The sequence below is a fragment of the Branchiostoma lanceolatum genome, chromosome 15 (assembly GCF_035083965.1).
Source record: "Branchiostoma lanceolatum isolate klBraLanc5 chromosome 15, klBraLanc5.hap2, whole genome shotgun sequence".
Classification (NCBI taxonomy): Eukaryota; Metazoa; Chordata; class Leptocardii; order Amphioxiformes; family Branchiostomatidae; genus Branchiostoma; species Branchiostoma lanceolatum.
Window position 1 is genome coordinate 565,857 of NC_089736.1, and position 19,309 is coordinate 585,165.

Consider the following 19,309-nt stretch of genomic DNA (forward strand, 5'->3'; position numbering starts at 1 on the left):
CTCTCACGTGAAAAATTATGTGTATTTTACAAAAGATGCAGCGTTCACGCCAAGAACATTATATTGAGCCAGAAACTCGGTTATGTACAAGTTGTCTATTGAGAAAGAAACCATTCTTATTTTGTGATTTTGATAATTCTTTTCCTTCATAGCATCAAAATATGGGTGGTCTGTTTTTGTTCTTTGTTTGTTTTAAGGAATGCAAAAAAACCTGCCCATGTCTATGTTGTCCAGAGCTGTTTGCGGCTCTTAAAATTAGAAAAATGTAAAAATTATTATCTTTATTTTTTGACACAGTTCCACATAACCTACCTTGGCAAAAACAGTTGATAAATGCTCATGCTCCAAAAGCATGACCAGAGGAATGGAGATTGCTATGATATATTTGCCACTATATAATCTTTGCACTATTTCAGTCTTTGATGGACTAACTGAAATATGTAAGGTTTGACTTTTTAACCTTCTCCCTGCTGCCTAACTCTGTAACCAATAGGGAATCGGGTGCCAAACGGCTACTTCAGATCGCTAAAGGTTAAAGACACATCATAAACAGATTTTGGGGGAAATAGAATGTAATTCTCTTAAGGTTTCACTTGTCAAAAGAAGTCTAATATGAAAGGGGACAAATTTTTGATACCGCCTTTCCCCAAACTGGCAAAGTTATGAAATAAAAATAGACTAAAAGGAAAAGCAAGTTTTCCGTGTCACAGTCTGTCATAAAACAACAGCAATGTTAATACTATTTTCTGATATTGTATCATTTCCTTGTTGGAATGCTTTAAGGGACCATTTGTGCAAATTCTCTTATCTTTGCACAATAACCACAAATTAAAATCAAGGAGGTTCTTATTTTAACCTCCTTCCTAAAATCGACCCTCTACATCATAATGTACGATAATACAAGAACAGTTTGTAGTGTCATGCATTTCCCACGATGCAACAGTTCTGGTGCGGAATTATGGGTAATCCACAGGACTCCGCAGATAAGCCATTCAGGAAAAGTCTTGTGCAGTTTCAGTCTCTCTCACCGAGGTCTGAAACTTCTTCGCTCTCACAAGGCAAGCAACTCACGAGGCAAGCAGTCGCTATGATCCTCACATACAGTTGCAGACTTAGCCAGCATTCTCACAAAAATATGCAGATTTGCAGTAAGGCATCCTTTTCAAAGGTAGCAAACTTGAATTACTGCTCCATGAATTAGCAGACCTACGGTAAAACAAAATGTCTGCGCATTCCGTAGAACCAGAACGTTCCGTTTCCTCAGTAACGTCGCACATGCAGCCACGTCACCCAGCATGCACCAGTTTGTTTACTTGCTACCTGGCAACTCCACCAACAGTTCCGCCCGACACATGACCTTCCCAGCCTCGTTCTCGGCACGACACTCGTACTCCGCATCATCCTCCTCCGTTGCCCTGACGACCAGCAGCGTGCAGTCTCCGCCAGGCGACCGCTGCATCTGGTAGTCCTTGTTGCTATGGATACGCTCGCCGTCGCGGTACCACGTGACCTCGGGTTCCGGCATGCCCCCGACCTTGCAAACAAACATGGCGGACTCGCCCTCCACCACCTGAAGGTCGCTGATCTTCTTGAGGAACTTCGGCTCCTCCTTGGGTTTGTCCTCCGCATGCTCCTCCTTGGCCAGCTGGTCCTTGACCTTGGCGAGGAAGCCGCCCGTGCCCTTGGCGCTTTTCTTCCCGCCGAGCGATGCCAGGCGGCCAAGAGACGCGAGTCGACTCATGGCGCGGACCGCGTTCCCGGTTTTCTGTGAAACGGGAGGGAGTTGGGTCAGCTTTGCATCTGTGGCTACCTTGTGTCATGCACTTTATGGCTTTTATCGTACAGTTATTATAGTACTTAGTCTGACTAGTAGTAGTAGCCATCCTTCAGTATTATAGTATTATTTAGATTTAGTCAATTGTGATAGAAACTTACTTACTTACAGTATAAAAAAACTCTTGAAATTTCACATGTTTTTGTCAATGCAGGTTAGACCTTGCACCTTCCAGTTGAAAGGCTCTCAAGCAGTGACAAAATTTCCTTGGGGCCCTGGAGCCAAGGAGCCTGTGTAGGCCCTGGAAACAGTCTGGCATCCAGGCTTAATTTCTTTCTTTAATCTATTTGTTACTTCAGCATGAACATGTTGTTACATATTGTTGCCCAAGTAGCGGGTGGCTTACATGTAGGGCTTCCAACGTTGTGCTCTTCAAATTTGCAAAGACACAAGTGTTGACTTGAAGCTTTTAAAAACCTTTCTTTCCATGCCAGCCACAACAACAGCTTCCTTATGTCATGCAGACAACTTCTTAAATCCTTCTTAAACGTGCAACTTCTTTGAAATCTTTCTCAAACATGTGACTTCTTAGAAATCTCTCTCAACACCTAACTTGAAGTTCTTTAAAAAAATCAAACATAATTGTCTCTTTTGAAACCTTTCTCAAACGTAGTACTCTTTTGAAACCTCTCTCAAACATGAAACTTCTTAGAAAACTTTCTCAAATATGTAAGACGTCCTACCTGCCAGCGTTTCCTTGCCATGTACTTCTTGAGGTTGTTCTTGGAGAGTTTGGTGTTGCTGGCGGCCTCCTGGTGGAGCCAGCGGTGCGACATGCACTGGGCAGCCGTCAGACGGCTTCTGCAGGGGTAGGGAAAAATCACAACTTTGATTACTAAAACTGACAAGGAGAAGATTTAAACTTTATTTCAACTATTTCATAGTATTGTTGAGGGGCATGGAAAAATGTACAACTTTAAGAATAGCTTAAACATTGCAGGGCAAGGAGAAGGTTTTAACTTTGTGGCAAGAAACATGGTATCAACACAAAATACTATATTACCTGGATGTCTAACCTTCATCAACGTAACACAAAATACTGTATTTATTTTGATTTTATGTGTAAAAAGCCTTTGAGAGCAATGGATGGATTCAGTAAATTGAGGAGATATGTTTCAGGTTGATTCTCTAGTTTCCCTGGTTTTGTCTATTATTGTAATAAAAGTTTGAAAGATGGAATGTCCAAGTTCTTTCCAAGATGCAATGCAGCATTCATTTTAAGAAAAGAACAATAATTCTTTTTCATCTCCTGTAGTACAGAAATAGTATAATGCAATCAACAACTAGATAATTAGAGATACTTTTGTACTATTCAAGTTTTTGATATTATGTATATATTGACAAGCTTTTTCCCCTCCCTGCAAAAACCAAAGCCCTGATCTTAAGTCAGCCCCAAGACTCACCCCTGCTCCTTAAGGAGGAGTTTCTCGATGAAGTTCTTGGCATCTTCTGAGATGGAGTCGAAGGACTCGTCCTCGAAGTCCCAGACTCCTTCCGTCACGTTATTCAGCGTCTCAGCCTCGTCTTCACCCATGAACGGGGACAGTCCACTCAGACTGCGGGGGGGAGAAGATGTCAGTTTTTACTTCATGAAATACGTAACCTAACTCAACACACTTATGGAGAAGAGTTAAGGGCTAAAATTGCAAACTGCACCACTTTGTGCAATGTGGCTTTGCTACAGCTTGCGTCTACTTGTAAAAGCATCATGATGCATCACATCAATTGAGGATGATCAAAGAAGAAGAATTAGAGGCATTGTTGTTTGTTTACACTAGCAAACTATGACAATAAAGTCCAACTGTTTTGTATGATACAATCGCATATTACACAGCAAAGAGCTACACCTTCAAATGCAGGTGTGTAAGCTACTGTTTAATTGTATTCGTCTCGTCTATTTGCAAACTTCAAACACAAGATGTTTTCAAGTTCAACTGATTTACAGTGACTTTAATCTGTAATGTTAGTTTGTTGTGTGCTTGTTTTTGTTGTTGTTTGTTTGTACTTACAGCACATAACAGATGACGCCGACGCTCCACATGTCGGTTCCGTACCCGATCTTGTCGTAGTTGATGACTTCAGGTGCAACAAACTCAGGTGTGCCAAACATCACCTGTGCAGGTAGAAACAATAGTCAGGATGAGTGCCACATAACTCTTACCGGTACATACAACCAGACAGCACTGTTAATAACTGTGACTCTATACGTCTGGCAGAATGGCATCTTTCATATCTTCATCTCCCGAATTTCATTTGTTCCTTCTGATAAACTTCAGATGAACAGCAGCTCAACATCCATCCCTTGATTCATTAAAGTCGATTCACAACTTTTTAAGTTATCCTTTTGACAAATCAACCAGATAACAAACTAATGAACAAGTGCATACAATCAAAAAGCCATGTAACTCTATTATTGGGGCTGATGTTTTTTTGCAATCTCAAAACCAAAGTAGGGAAAGAACAGCAAGCATTCTGTCAGTCTTACCCCATTATGTGATAATTCTTCACACTATTGCTGTATCAAATAGCAGATTGTTGGTAACATAAGATCTTGTCTCATCTCACCTTGAGTTCCTCCTGAGGGTTGTACCTCCGGGCCAGCCCGAAGTCGATCAGCTTGATGTCGTTTCCCGTCCGGTTCACGCAGAGGACGTTCTCCGGCTTCAGATCAAGGTGCAGGACACCCTGGTTGTGCATGAAGCTGGAGGAACGACACAAAAAATTAGTCAAGCACAAATTGATAACAATTCATGGCCAATGAATCTTACTTGTGCTATCTGATAATCAGTCAAAGGAGAATGGAGCTTGCTGGGAACTGTGTGCAACACCATGAGCTGGTTGCAAGCAAACTCATCCTGTGGGAGTCAACACAAGGAAATCGGAACCCTGGTGGAAGGAAACAGCAGCTTACTTTATCATGTCTAATGATAACATAACTTTCACCATCTTGTATCATGTAGCCTCTATCAGGCTCTGTGGATTGCTGGAAAAATAGTACAAATCGTCCCAATAGAGTGGATAGTATGCTAGGCAGGTCAGTTGGCCAATAAGGTCCAATAGGCAAGCCGCAAACCTATATTTTCCCTGCAATCCATAGAGCCTGATAGAGCCGCTATCATCATGAGCAATACTTAAAAAGCCAGCAGTGTGAAGCAAAGTTGACCTCTAATGGCAAACACAAAAAATTTTTGTTTAAGTCCAATGTTTGTGCTTGACGTTTCAGTTCAAATTTGCTTCAGAGTGATTTCTACCAACATAGATGAACTTTAGCTATGAGAGTGGTTTCTTTAGTGAAGAGCAGAAGAATAGAACAGACGCAAGACAAAATTTGAGACTTCTTACCCGACCCCCTCACAGATCTGCCGAGTGAAGATGACGCAATCCTTCTCCGTCAGCACGAAGTCGTCGTCGATAACTCGCTCAAACAGCTCACCACCGGCCACACTGCAGGAAGGGAAACTGGTTGTCAACTGCTGTCCTTCCTTCAGTTAGAATTGGTTAGGATACAATTCAATAGTTTATCATCTTTTTTGGATCATTTTACTCTCCTAGATATGCAGAGTCTAGATGCGACAATTCACTAAGTGCATTGATATACATTTCAGCAGCTGCAATGTTCCCGGATGTTGGAGTGTTACACCAAAAGACTGTCACGGGTCATGCAGCCTAGTGAAAGGATCCTAAGGTGACAATATCAGCATCTGTTGTCAGAGTTGAACTCAGAGTTTCAATCTCTCTGGTTCATAATTATGCAAATCCACTGCCCGGGAAAGATGCATGTACACTTTAAGTGAAAGTGAGCTGCTCCTGTTTTGTCCACCTTGTCTTCTGTAATAATGTAATACTACGTGGTCAACAGACAAAGACTGGGAGCAAGTCTACTTCCACTCACAGCTCGAGCACCATGGTGAGCTGGTTCCTCTGTCTGAAGACATCAGCCAAACAAACAAACAAACAAACAAACAAACAGACAACCATCCGACTCACAGCACGAGCACCATGGTGAGCTGGTTCCTCTGTCTGAAGACATCAGCCAAACAAACAAACAAACAAACAAACAAACAGACAACCATCCGACTCACAGCACGAGCACCATGGTGAGCTGGTTCCTCTGTCTGAAGACATCAGCCAAACAAACAAACAAACAAACAAACAAACAACCATCCGACTCACAGCACGAGCACCATGGTGAGCTGGTTCCTCTGTCTGAAGACATCAGCCAAACAAACAAACAAACAAACAAACAAACAAACAGACAACCATCCGACTCACAGCACGAGCACCATGGTGAGCTGGTTCCTCTGTCTGAAGACATCAGCCAAACAAACAAACAAACAAACAAACAAACAAACAAACAACCATCCGACTCACAGCTCGAGCACCATGGTGAGCTGGTTCCTCTGTCTGAAGACATCCGCCAAACAAACAAACAAACAAACAAACAAACAGACAACCATCCGACTCACAGCACGAGCACCATGGTGAGCTGGTTCCTCTGTCTGAAGACATCCGCCAAACAAACAAACAAACAAACAAACAAACAGACAACCATCCGACTCACAGCACGAGCACCATGGTGAGCTGGTTCCTCTGTCTGAAGACATCAGCCAAACAAACAAACAAACAAACAAACAAACAACCATCCGACTCACAGCACGAGCACCATGGTGAGCTGGTTCCTCTGTCTGAAGACATCAGCCAAACAAACAAACAAACAAACAAACAAACAACCATCCGACTCACAGCACGAGCACCATGGTGAGCTGGTTCCTCTGTCTGAAGACATCAGCCAAACAAACAAACAAACAAACAAACAAACAGACAACCATCCGACTCACAGCACGAGCACCATGGTGAGCTGGTTCCTCTGTCTGAAGACATCAGCCAAACAAACAAACAAACAAACAAACAAACAACCATCCGACTCACAGCACGAGCACCATGGTGAGCTGGTTCCTCTGTCTGAAGACATCAGCCAAACAAACAAACAAACAAACAAACAAACAAACAAACAGACAACCATCCGACTCACAGCACGAGCACCATGGTGAGCTGGTTCCTCTGTCTGAAGACATCAGCCAAACAAACAAACAAACAAACAAACAAACAAACAAACAAACAACCATCCGACTCACAGCTCGAGCACCATGGTGAGCTGGTTCCTCTGTCTGAAGACATCAGCCAGCTGGATGAGCTTGGGGTGGTCCAACAGCCGCATGATCTCCACCTCCTGCAGTACCTCGTCCATCTGAGAGGGGGCGCTCACCGACAGCTGCTTGGCTGCAAACTCTCTCCCTGAGGACTTCTGGATGGCCTTGTACACCTTGCCGAAGCGCCCCCTAGAATAAAGAAGTGGAGTTGCAGTTCTGCCTATCAGATGCCTGTTACAAGTTGTTTAGACAATCATTGAGAACAACTACTGAAAATAGAATTGATCAATATTAATGTAACGAAAGAAAACTGTTTATTTTTTAGTCTTTCCATTTTCCAAGCAAAGGTATGAGTAAGAAATATCATAGCATGATTTTCAGAAAGATAATTTAACAGAGAGAGAAAACGAATGAATCTTGTTGTACAGTATTTGGAAAAACAAGTAGGATACAGAGTAATAAAGAATCATTATTGGCCAACAAGTGATCACAAAATTACTTTGAATACATTTAAACCAATAAATGCTCAGTATTCACTTCATAGGTTGCAACTAAAAAACTGAAAACAAAAAAAAACTATATGTTTGATAAAGACTCAAACAAAATAAACAAACAAAGCGTTACTGACTCTCCCAGCTTCTCTTTGACGTCGTACAGGTCTTCCAGCTTCTTGTCCGTGTGAACTTTGACCCGGCTTTGGTTCGCAGGCTGCTTGGCGGTCACGTGACCGTTCACGACGCCATTTTCTAATGTGAAAAGAGCAGTGAGACATACATGTATGTATATAAAGAGTTAAACTTGTATCTGACAAATATTCTGTTGCTTATCAAATCATTTCAACCACCTGTTTCATTATCAAACTTTACAGTGAACTCAATAGGCTGAGATTTCCACATTTTCAGCAGTGTATTCTTGCAACATGTCTGCATATCCATTCTCTGAAAAAAGTGAACTAATTGTCCCTTCCAAAAGACAGGTGCAACCTCAACTAAGATGCCCTATCCAGAATTGAACCGTGGTCTCCCAGTTAGCAACTAATTGGAACCAGTAGCTCAACTGTAAGGCTGCTACCAGCTGAGCTACAGGGACATCCAGTTTAAGAATTACAATCAAATAAATCAAGAGGAAGGAATATCCTTCTCACCTTTTGGTTCCTCCCTCGTTGTGACCACATCCGAAACCTTCCCCGGTTCGCTCCCTGCGTACTTATTCTGTGCCCTGACCCGGAACTGATACTTGTGACCCGGAAGTAGTCCCTCCGCCGCGTAGGTCGTGTCCTTACACGCTGACGCGACCTCAGACCACTTGCCGGCACCAATGTCGTAAATTTCAAGGGCGTAGCCTGTGATCTTGCTCCCGCCGTCGGACATTGGTTTGCGCCAGGACACGGTCAGGGATGTCGAGGTGACGTCTTTGACTGTCGGCTTCCCCATGGGCGGCTCTGGGCGGTCTGTGGGGAGGGGAAAGGAAATGTTAACTATTGTTTAATTGATAAGCCTTTATTGTACACATACAGTAACTGTTCAGTACAAACCTGGTGTGTACATTTGTATATGCCATGAAGTAGTTTACCGGGTATGCAATACACACACAACGATATGTATTCTATCAATATAATGATACATGTACATTTTAATACAAGAGGTAAGAAGAGGCGAGTATGTTCGAGGCAGACAGAGATCAAAAGCCATCTTGAATATACCTAGTCTATTAGATTTTTCAACAATATTCATGGACTTGTGGTGGGTGGACGTTCATAGTAGGATTGGTCAGTCGACCAATCGTAGGGAATTACGCTGAGGAAGCGACCTTTGACCTCCGCTCGTGCCGTCTTCATATTTGCGGCATCCTCCGTTCTGAACGGATGGGCTCGCCTCCCGCTCAACGTTCCGTCGGAAACTTTTCCCCTCTCGAGCTTTCATGAAGCATTTCAACCTACCGTGCGGCGCTCCCCAACTACCGAGGCACACGAATCTGCCAAGAAACTTGCGGGTTGCCGTCCTCGTTGGGCCCGACGCCGACCAGACAGCAGGGCCGCGGTGTGCAACTACCACAGCAGCGTGCATGGGCCGCCAGTAACGTTGCCCACCTGGATTCGCAGTTCTAAGCGAGAGGCTCCACCCGTCCCTGAGTCTCTACACTGTTCGTAATCTTTGGCGACGTCCTGCAGCGAGTTTTCTTCACCAGCCTGGGACTGCACACCCGTTCCCGCCTGCCCATAACGTCCACAGAGACAGTGAGTCCACAGCGACCGGAACGACAGCCCCCCTCCCCACTTCCCGCCAGTGATGCAGGTCTCGCGAGACGCCCGAGACTTTGGCAGCCATGTTTCTTCCCGTGAACTACGTATTACTAAACAACTTTTCCACGAGCGGTCCTTCCTCAGCGCCCGCCTCCCTCCCTTTCCACCCGTACCTACACGGACTCGAGATTGCGGTGCGCATCTACAGCAGCTTGCACAAGGCGCCCAGTACACCCACTCCACGTCACGATGTGACTTTACTTTCCGGTCCGACTCGGAGTTCGCGGTAGCGCCCTGCAGCGAGATCGTCACCAGTCTGGGTTCGCACAGCCGCAACACAAGCGAAGAACAACCCCAACCAACAGGCTCACATCCTCCTGTACACCACTCTAGTCAGACCAATCCTAGACTACGCAGCAGAATGCACCGTCTCCGCCATGGACAAACTGGAAAAAGCCTACACACCTGTCCAAAGACAAGCACTCCTAGCTGCAACTGGGTGTCTTGAACGGACAAGCACAGAAGCACTGGAAGCAATCACAGGGGTACCACCGATCGACATACATCTCACATGCAGACAAGCCCAGAGCTACCTGAGAATGGCAACAAAGCACACAGGAAACCCCATCTACGACGCCATCACACACATGAAGTCTCAAAAAACAGCCAACCAGACGGGATCCCAGCTGCACCTGCTACAGACCAGATTCAATGAGCTGAGGGAAGAGCTAGAGGAACACACAGTAGACAAGGAACCATATTACGACAGAAGACTACCCCCCTTTGTCATGGGCACCATAACCGGCTCCTTCACACCTACAACTCACACCACAGGTGGAAAGGACAAAGCAAGAGATGACATCATACACATGCTGCAAAACATCTCAGACAACAGACAACCGACAACAGTCGTCTTCACAGACGGCTCTGCCCTGGGAAATCCCGGCCCCACCGGCAGTGCTGCTGTCATTTACGAACAATGGGGAAGCACTGAACCCTTTGCAGTGCGTAAACCAGTGGCAAGCAGATCCAACAACTACGAAGGGGAGCTGGAAGGTCTTCACCTAGCCATAGAAACACTCTCCAGACGACCATCTACCGCTAATCATGTCCTCATCCTATGTGACTGCAAGGCTGCAATAGAATCAGTCACAGGTACACAGCAAGTCACTGCATACAACAGCCTTGTACATAGCATCAGAAACAAGCTACGCTCCCTCCATCTACAAGGACACACAATACAGTTCACATGGTGTCCCGGTCACATGGGCATACCCGGCAACGAGATTGCAGACAAAGAGGCAAAGTTAGCAGCAGCTGAAGCTGCTAACATCCAGATGAACGCATCATGGACAAGACAACAGGCCATGAAACACATTGAAACTCAAGCACACATGAGATGGGACCGAAGAACAAAGCTGAACACAAAAAGCGAACACATGCAGAAGATAGCCATGAACATGAAGAAGAAAGGAAAAGCACTTGGAAAGAGACGCACACAAATCAACATCAACCAACTAGTCAGTGGCCACACAAAACTCAATGCCTACCAAAACTGGAAGAACCCTGAGACGTCTCCAAACTGCCCTAACTGCGACGCCCCGGAGACTACCAACCACTTCCTGTACCACTGCGCCCGCTATGAAAGGGAAAGACACCAAATGCTGCAGGAGATCGAAAGCACATACGAGACCTACGGCACGCCAGCGGAGAACAGACACACGGACATCGTCACTCTAGCTGGAATGAGAGAAGACCTCACAGACGTAATCAACACACAGATGTACAGAACATTCTCCCAGTACATCGAGAGCACTCGCAGATTCGACGTGCTCAACTGAAACACATCCAGCAACACGCTACCTCAAGTCACCAAGTGCTAAAAACCTAGCGAGAAATCAACAAGAACTGAAACCTAGCGACCAGCACAGCACCTGGAGACCATGTCTAACGAAATGATAGACGTTAAACAAGGACAACAACAACAACAACAACAAACTCTTGATTAGATTAGATTACTAGTAGAGTAGATTAGAGTAGTTTAGCTCAGCCAGATTGACAGTGCATCAAGACCAGCTCCAGCTGCGTACTTGTGGTGGGTGGACGTTCCTACAACGTCACCAAAAAGAACAGCTTTATCACTAGTATATAAACTACAATTAATAACAAAATTGGCTTCTTCTTCTGTTTCATTTAATTTGCAAGTGACAAATTCTCAGGTGAAGCACCACTTACCGACAATGGAGACAACTGCAGTGGCCTCGCCCTTGCCCAGCCTGTTGTTGACCTTGACCGTGTAGCGCCCTGCGTCCGCTCGGTCCACGCTGGGGGGAAATGGAATAATGTATTACACAAAAGCTGTCTTTGAATAGTTTCCTTTTTCTGGTGAAAATAACTGGATTTAAAGTTCTTTACACACAACAAGTCGGGGCAGCATAGCTCTCAGTGAAAGCTCTCCACTGCTGGCGGTCTTCCGCCAGTCTGGTCATCTGGTCGGCTGAATGACCGGTCCACTCCTTTAGATCTGTGATCCACGACCGACGGGGACGTCCCCGCGGCCGCGCACCCTCCGCTTTTCCCTGAAGGATTGTGTGTGCAAGAGTGCCTTTCGCCCTAGACACCTGTCAGGCTATCTGCAGACTATGAAGTAGAACAATGAACTGAACTAAGTGGTCACCTGTCGATTGTTAAAACGCTCAGTCGTTGGTTGGTCGTCAGGGTGATGCGATCCCCGTCCTTCAGCTGGTCCTGCCGCTTCCACCAGGTGACCTTGGGCTGCGGGTTTCCCGCGAAGTTGCACGAGAGAGTCGCCGAGGTCTGCCGAACGACCACGATGTTCTCCGGGCCTTTCTCGATCTTAGCTTCAGATGGAAGAAAAACAGTAAAAAAATTGTTAGACTGAAACTGGAAGTTTGGAAAAAGTCCCAAAACTGCAAACTAGAGCTGGCCATGTGATCTTTGGGTGTGATTGCTACACTTCTACCCCAAACATCTTGCACACTTGGACGGGATTGCCAACAGCTGACATACACAACAAAGTGTAACATTTATCTTCAGTGTTGCTGTAGTACCAACAGTGCTCACTAGATGGCACTGCAATATGACACACACAATCATATTACTGTACTAAAAGTAAAAGCTTTAAGTTAGCTTGTTTCCCTCCCCCCAAACCCGAGTGCTCACTCCCCATTCATGGATATTAGTGTAGTACCAACAGTGCTCACTAGGAGGCACTGCAACGAGGCAGAGACAAGTTAGTTTGTACTGAAGCACTTGAAGGTTAACTATTAAAGAAAACGGTACGGAAAAAAGACCAATTCTTCGACGCCTACCTTTTTCCTCAGCTGTAGGAGCATCTCCTGGCACATTTGCAGTTTCCTGCGACTTCTCTTTCTTCACGAGGAGTCGACAAGAGCATTCCGCCTCTCCTTCGTCGTTTTGCGCCCGGCACGTGTATTTCCCAGCATCCTCTGGGAAGGCCTCGACGATCACAAGCTTGCACGCGTCGCCCTCCTGCGTCATCTGGAAGAACTTTGACGGCTTGATCTCCTTCCCGTTCGCATACCTAAAGGTGGAAAGGTGGGCTGGTGGTTAGGGTTGTGACATGGAATCTAAAGGTTCTGGGGTCGAATCCCTGGTGGCTGGCCCCAAATGTTGTGCCCTTGAGAAAGCCACAATACAAAAATTTCCTCAAGTGAAAATGTGTACCTAGCTTTGGCTAGGGATGTCCTTTCAGATGGAATATAAAGCTGGAGATCCATTGTTTGAGAACACCTGCACCTCAAGTATGTTAAATAACCCACCACACTTATCGAAAATCCCAGTGATAGTGGATCAAACCTATCAGTCTGCTCTTGCACAGCTTGTCCACAACTATTCAAAACTGGTGTGTATGCCTAAAGGGGGTTTACGGGCTGTATGAAACAAACAAGCAAACAAACCATGTGACTTCCGGCGCCGGCTTCCCGACCAGTTGGCAGTGGAACACGACAGGTTGCCCCTCCGTAACGACCGCATCCGCGATGACCAGGGTGAAGACCGGAGGCTGCAGCAGTTCCTCCATCGTGTTGCTTCTGGACCGAGCGTCGTCAGAGAGGTCGGACGGTTGGCGACCAAGTTTGCTCAGCTCCGGCCTACAGAGCAAACAACAACAACAAACAACAACAAACTTGAATATCGTCAGAAACTCATTTATGAATCACTGTAAATCACTAAGGCAGAAATGTTTGCAGGGATTTAATCTTGCGGTAGGGAGAAAATGGAGTGTTTGCTTTGGTTTTGAGTTCGCCTTTAAAACAATAGTAGCGCTACAGTCACACAATGGAACCTCTTTTTGCAGTGGTGTTAAGTTCGCAGTAAAGAGTTCACCGTGAAAACCGCGAACATAAAACTACCATAAACATTTCTGCATTTACAGTAATGGTAATGAAAATACTGCAAGAAGCACATTTTATAGCTTGCTGATGCAAAAGCCCAGTAGTGTAGGGAGCTATCATGCAATGTGGGGAGGGGATACATAGCGGACATTTGAGCAAACAAAACAAAGGAGTGGGATGATATGATTCTGTATCTGTATCTGTAAGGCCGGTATAAAAGCCCTTGGGTGTAACACACCAGCTTCGCAGGCACGTGGCGTGGCAGCAGCTGGTTATATTACACTGAACAGCCTGTCATACCTAAATATGATTGCACACCACACATGGTTTGGATATGGGTCCCTGAACATACAATACCGGCCTGGCTTGACCATTTGTTTGTCTTTGTGAGTCGTACCTTCTCTTCAGCAGGGTTTTGTAGTCCGTGGTCTCCTCGGCCAGCGGTTTGACCGCGATGGTCACGTCTCGCGAGACGGAGCCGAGTGAGTTGGAGGCAAGGGCAGTGTAGCGACCGGAGTCTGTGCTGAGCGCTGCGGTGATGTCAAGCCTACGGCGTGGAACGTACAGACAGGCGGGTGAACACACACACGGACGGACACTAGCCCCCAAGCAGATGTTTAGGTGGTAAGATAATGTCCATGGGGCAAAACAGCCTCTGGTGGCTAACCGATACTGTCTTGCCACCGTAGATCTGCTTGGAGATTAGACAGATGCATGAACAGATAAAGGAGGATGCTAATCTACATCTACAAAGCAGATCTTCTGATGGCAAGAAAATGTCCGTGTGCCGAGGCAGCGTCTGGTAGAAAATAGAGACTGTCTTGCCACTGGAAGGTCTGTTTGGAGATTACCATCCGTCTGTGTGAGTGAACACACACAAGGGAGAGCCTGGTATCCAAACTTATTACAGCTGCCGAGTATTTATGTCCAAATTTGCGTCAGAAGATGAGGAGACTTGGCAGCTATCATATAATATAGGTTTGGATACCAGACAGATGGATAAACAGACAAAGGAAGGACACAGTACAACAGACACTAATGCAAGCATGGCAGTGAAGCAGGAGGACTATGTAAGCTATGTGAACTTTCTATACTCCACAATGTAGAATGCTTCTCAGAATACAAGTACCTTTAACCTTTAGCACACCGAAGTAGTCATTTGGCACCCCATTCTCTATTGGTTACAGAGTTAGGCAGCAGGGAGAGGGTTAAGAAATCATACTGTACTTTGTTGTAATTGCAGTTAAAAGTCAATTCTGTATCATCAAGCTGAATTCTGTCTATTTGTTGAGCCTATTTTTCAGTACACAATTTTTGAGTTCAGCTGTCTGTCCCTTTACAAACTTTCCATACAATATAGAATGCTTCTCAGAATAGATGTACCCAAAGAAATCAACCTGTCTTGCAATTGCTATTAGTCATTGCAATTCTGTATCAACCAGTTGCTTTTTGAATGTCTATCCTTTAAGCCTATTCTTCTGTTCACAATCTTTACTTTCCCAGTTCAGCTGTTTCAACACAATGTAAGAAACGAGTGTCTCACCTGAAGATGTTTCCCTCCTTCTTCATCTTGACCCTCTTGTCCTTGAGAACCGTCTTCCCGTCCTTCTGCCACTCGACCTTGGGCGGCGGGAGGCCAGACACCTCACAGGTCAGGGACAGGGGGTTCCCCTCTTCTGCAAAGTTCAGCGCAAAACAAAGTCATGAACAAACATAGGACAACTCTCACCCTGTTATTTGTTTTTGTGATACCATGTTCCCCTCTTCTGTGGGGTTCACAGGACAACACAATTGAAATGTCAAATAGCACGCTTTGCCACATTCGCTCATTTGTTCTGACCCTTGTGGTGCCTACTGGTACATAGGCACGAGATTTCCTGGCCCAGGATTGATCCGGAGTCTCCCAGTGACCAACTAATCGGAACCAGGAGCTCAACTTCGAAGCTGCTACCAGTGAGTTTCCAGCATAATTCTTTTTTAAACAATGGACAAAACTGATGAAAAAATGGAGAATTACATGTAGAATGCACATGGTTTTTGCCCATACTTACCTATATTTTGAGGCAGCGGATCCTTCAGGAAGACGGGGGGTCCTTCCTTCAGTTTGGGGATCTTGGGTTTCACCACTGGCTCTGGGACTGGCTCAGGTTTGGCTGGAGCTGCAGGGAGAAATAGTCACGTTATAAACATCATCAACATTACAACGCAGTGTAGATCTTTGAATGGTAGAAACGGTTTTATTTTCTCAGTTTTCACAGTGAGCTTACACTTCAGTGGAGTTATTAGGGTACTATAGAATAGTTTTAACTGAGAACTTAAACATTGCAAAAAGAAGTTCATGCGAAAGTAAATGACAGTCACAGTGACATACTACACATCTATGTTATCAAAATATCTAATCAGCACCAAGGACAGGTTTGCTTGAACCAATCGGCATCATTTTCAGGTTCACAGTGGCCAATCAGCACCAATGACAGGTTTACAGTGGCCAATATGCATCATTGCTTGGTTTGAATTAGCCAATCAGCACCAAGGGCACATTTGCCAATACCAATCAGCATCACTGACAGCTTTCTTGTAGCCAATCAGTACCAAGGACAGGTTCTTCAGAGGTAGTATAAAAGATTCTGCTGACCTTTAACCTTCAGCTTGGCCGAGGTCGTGACCTTTCCCGCACTGTTCTGGGCCACGCACGCGTACATCCCAGCATCCTCGGGGAATATCTCGGGTATGTGCAGTGATTGGTCCTCGCCCTGTGATGTCACCTGGAAGTCTTCGCTGGCCTTGATTGGCTTTCCTTCATACAGCCACGAGACCTTCGGCGCAGGTGTGCCTGAAATATAAAAGTGGAAACGTAAACTGCAAGTCAGACACACAAGAACATCTTTTTCAAAAATGCAATCAAGACAATAAAATGTATATAAAGTTAACTTAACATCAATACATATAATAAAAAAGAAATAACCTACGCAATGGTATAACATGGGTCTTGCTGTTCTCTGTTATTTTGCGGTAGATCATGAACAATGTCAACTCAAATAAATGATTTTAGGCACCACATATTCAAGACAATACAATGATTATAACAACTAAATCAATCAATTAAATTAAATACATTGTTAAACAGAAAAAACACTACAAATCTAAACAGTTGCAAACTGGAAAATCTATCAATTCTGTTGCACAATTTGCTAGCTGTGGTGTACCAGTTTGCTTATTAGTCTGTTTTGAGTTTTCCTGTTCATGTTTGCTGCCAGACTGCTAAGAGTGTGACTTTGTTTCTTTTTAAAGCCATGAACATCGCAAAGTAGGGTTTGATTACCTGACACTTTGCATGAAAACGTGACGTCCTGCCCGTCCTGCGCCGCGATGTCCTGTAGCTGGAGCGTGAAGACGGGAAGTTCTCCGCTGGGGGCCAGCTGCAGCCGCTCTGGGAACAAGAACACGGAGGTCAGACCAAATAAGGAAACGACTCTGGCAACAAGAACATGGAGGTCAGACCAAATAAGGAAACGACTCTGGGAACAAGAACATGGAGGTCAGACCAAATAAGGAAACGACTCTGGGAACAAGAACACGGAGGTCAGACCAAAAAAGGAAACAACTCTGGGAACAAGAATATGGAGGTCAGAACAAGTAAGGAAACAACTCTGGGAACAAGAACACTGAGGTCAGAACAAATAAGGAAACAACTCTGGGAACAAGGTGGAAGCAGTAAAAATGGGTCAGAACACAAAGTACAAGATCTAGGGAGAACAGTTTTCAGAACAAGGCAAATGCGCGACAGTTTGAAATTGGGGGAAGGGGGTAATAGCAATAGAGACAACGGGATATCAGATCTAGAGAAGCATGCTCTCAGTCTGCAAAACTTCAGTACACATGCAGTATCTAAAAAAATGAAATGTAGGACTTCTTCATGTAACATGGTATCTTGGATATCAAGTATGAGAGTTTGAAGAATTCAAAGTGGCCACAATCTAAAAGATTTCTGTTACAATGATGCATTTGTGAAAAAGAGAATTTAGGAACTCACCGTTGACCAGCACCTCTGCGGTACACCTGGCCTCACCTGCGGCGTTGACGGCCTTGCAGGTGTAGTCAGCCTCGTCCTCCAGGTGCGCTCGCTCCACGCACAGCATCGCCACCTAACGCAAGAAAACAGGTACTCAAGCAACTGATGACGCAAGAAAACAGTTTTTATGTACTTAGAATACTGTCTTTGATTGTTATTCTGTCCAAGTCTGATTCCATTGTAGAAGACAGCTTACAGTGTGACCTATGTGGCAGAGACTACCATTCTCGTATAGGACTGTTTAGCCATAGCCGATGCTGTAGGGCTGTTGTGAATTAGGATTTTACCATGGTCAATGTTGACCGACGGAGGCCATATACAGAGCCCTCAGCAGGGCTAGCCTTCTGTGATAGTCATAGCCATAGGCAATTTGGGCAGCCCTGGCTGTGCATGCTGCACACCCAAACCAATAAATAAATAAAGTTAAAATCCTCCCACACCATTATTGATGTATAGGGCGGTGCCCATCTCCGTTTCATAGCCCTGAGCCACACTGTGGTGCAATCACTGCAGCAGGGGGCTAGTCCACTGGCAGTGAAGTGTGTTTAACTTCCATACTGTTTCAGAAGTATGTAGCATTTCTATAAAGTCTTTGGTATGACTCAATGCGCCTCTTGTTCAGAGGTGTCCTACCTGGGACTAGAACCCCAGTCCTTGTAGTCCAAGTAATTTGAACCAGATGTGGTGAGAGACAGAAGGCACAGACAACTACACCACAGGGACACCCCAATAAATAAATAAACATGCAATAAAACAGTTACTGAAGCAACTGGATAGATTTTAGAAACAGACAGACGTTTTTCAGGTGGCATCCACTAACTTTCATCAGTGACACTGAGCAAGATTTGTCAAACAGCAGGTTTTGAACTAACAGCTATGAATTGATGTGCGTAATATATATAAGGTGAAGACAGATTTTAGACAGTCTAATAGGAAACAAAAATGGCCACCTTGTTGGTGTAGGTGGTCCTGAGGTCGTTGACCTCCTTCCCGTCCCTGTACCATGTGACCTGTGGGGTGGGTTCGCCTGTAATCTGACACTCCAGGCGGATGGGGTCACCTTCCATCACCTCCGTGTCCGAGAACTTCAGTTGGAAGGACGGCTTTACGGACTTCACCGCCTTAACTGTGGGGTGACAAAAATCATTAGAAACATTTATAGGACTATTACAGTGACATAATACATGTAGTACATGTATTACGCATTTGCTACCAAAGCAAGGAGCTACCCTCCCAATTATTTTGTGATAACTAAGTTACAAACAAAACTGCAACAGCTACTATAAATAGCTTGAAAGAAAGCTGTTAGAGGCCTGTTCTTGTGCATGTTGCTTCTTCCTGGGTATATAGCTATCTCTCAAGATTCATGCCTTTAACTTGTTGAGAACATTACTGACATATCACACATCTATTTGTGGTCATGGCAAGAAGAGGACATTTCCGAGGAACTTGTAACAGCATGAAAGGTGACCAATCAGCACCAAAGACAGGTCTGTATCATCCAATCAGCACCAAGGACAGGTCTGTATTATCCAATCAGTACCAAGGACAGGTTTGTATTATCCAATCAGCACCAAAGACAGGATTGCAGTAACTAATCAGCACCAAGGACAGGCAACGAAAAAAAATCCTCCT

General features: G+C 45.0%; 1 protein-coding gene across 1 annotated transcript in view; it reads right to left on the reverse strand.

Annotated features, from left to right (window-relative positions):
* Window positions 1-293: 293 nt before the first annotated feature.
* Window positions 294-19,309, reverse strand: part of LOC136420985 (myosin light chain kinase, smooth muscle-like) — a 51,474-nt gene continuing 32,458 nt past the window's right edge. Inside the window, exons 17-36 of the mRNA XM_066408128.1 lie at window positions 18,625-18,800; window positions 17,636-17,747; window positions 16,925-17,032; window positions 16,238-16,435; window positions 15,654-15,761; window positions 15,146-15,278; window positions 13,955-14,149; window positions 13,168-13,359; window positions 12,559-12,791; window positions 11,904-12,087; window positions 11,462-11,550; window positions 8,129-8,434; window positions 7,613-7,730; window positions 6,970-7,173; window positions 5,177-5,278; window positions 4,400-4,535; window positions 3,844-3,947; window positions 3,238-3,390; window positions 2,518-2,635; window positions 294-1,765 (exon numbers count right to left, since the gene is read on the reverse strand). Coding sequence (XP_066264225.1) covers window positions 1,310-1,765; window positions 2,518-2,635; window positions 3,238-3,390; window positions 3,844-3,947; window positions 4,400-4,535; window positions 5,177-5,278; window positions 6,970-7,173; window positions 7,613-7,730; window positions 8,129-8,434; window positions 11,462-11,550; window positions 11,904-12,087; window positions 12,559-12,791; window positions 13,168-13,359; window positions 13,955-14,149; window positions 15,146-15,278; window positions 15,654-15,761; window positions 16,238-16,435; window positions 16,925-17,032; window positions 17,636-17,747; window positions 18,625-18,800 — 3,425 coding nt within the window. The 3' untranslated portion in view covers window positions 294-1,309. The remainder of the gene's footprint in view (window positions 1,766-2,517; window positions 2,636-3,237; window positions 3,391-3,843; window positions 3,948-4,399; window positions 4,536-5,176; window positions 5,279-6,969; window positions 7,174-7,612; window positions 7,731-8,128; window positions 8,435-11,461; window positions 11,551-11,903; window positions 12,088-12,558; window positions 12,792-13,167; window positions 13,360-13,954; window positions 14,150-15,145; window positions 15,279-15,653; window positions 15,762-16,237; window positions 16,436-16,924; window positions 17,033-17,635; window positions 17,748-18,624; window positions 18,801-19,309) is intronic.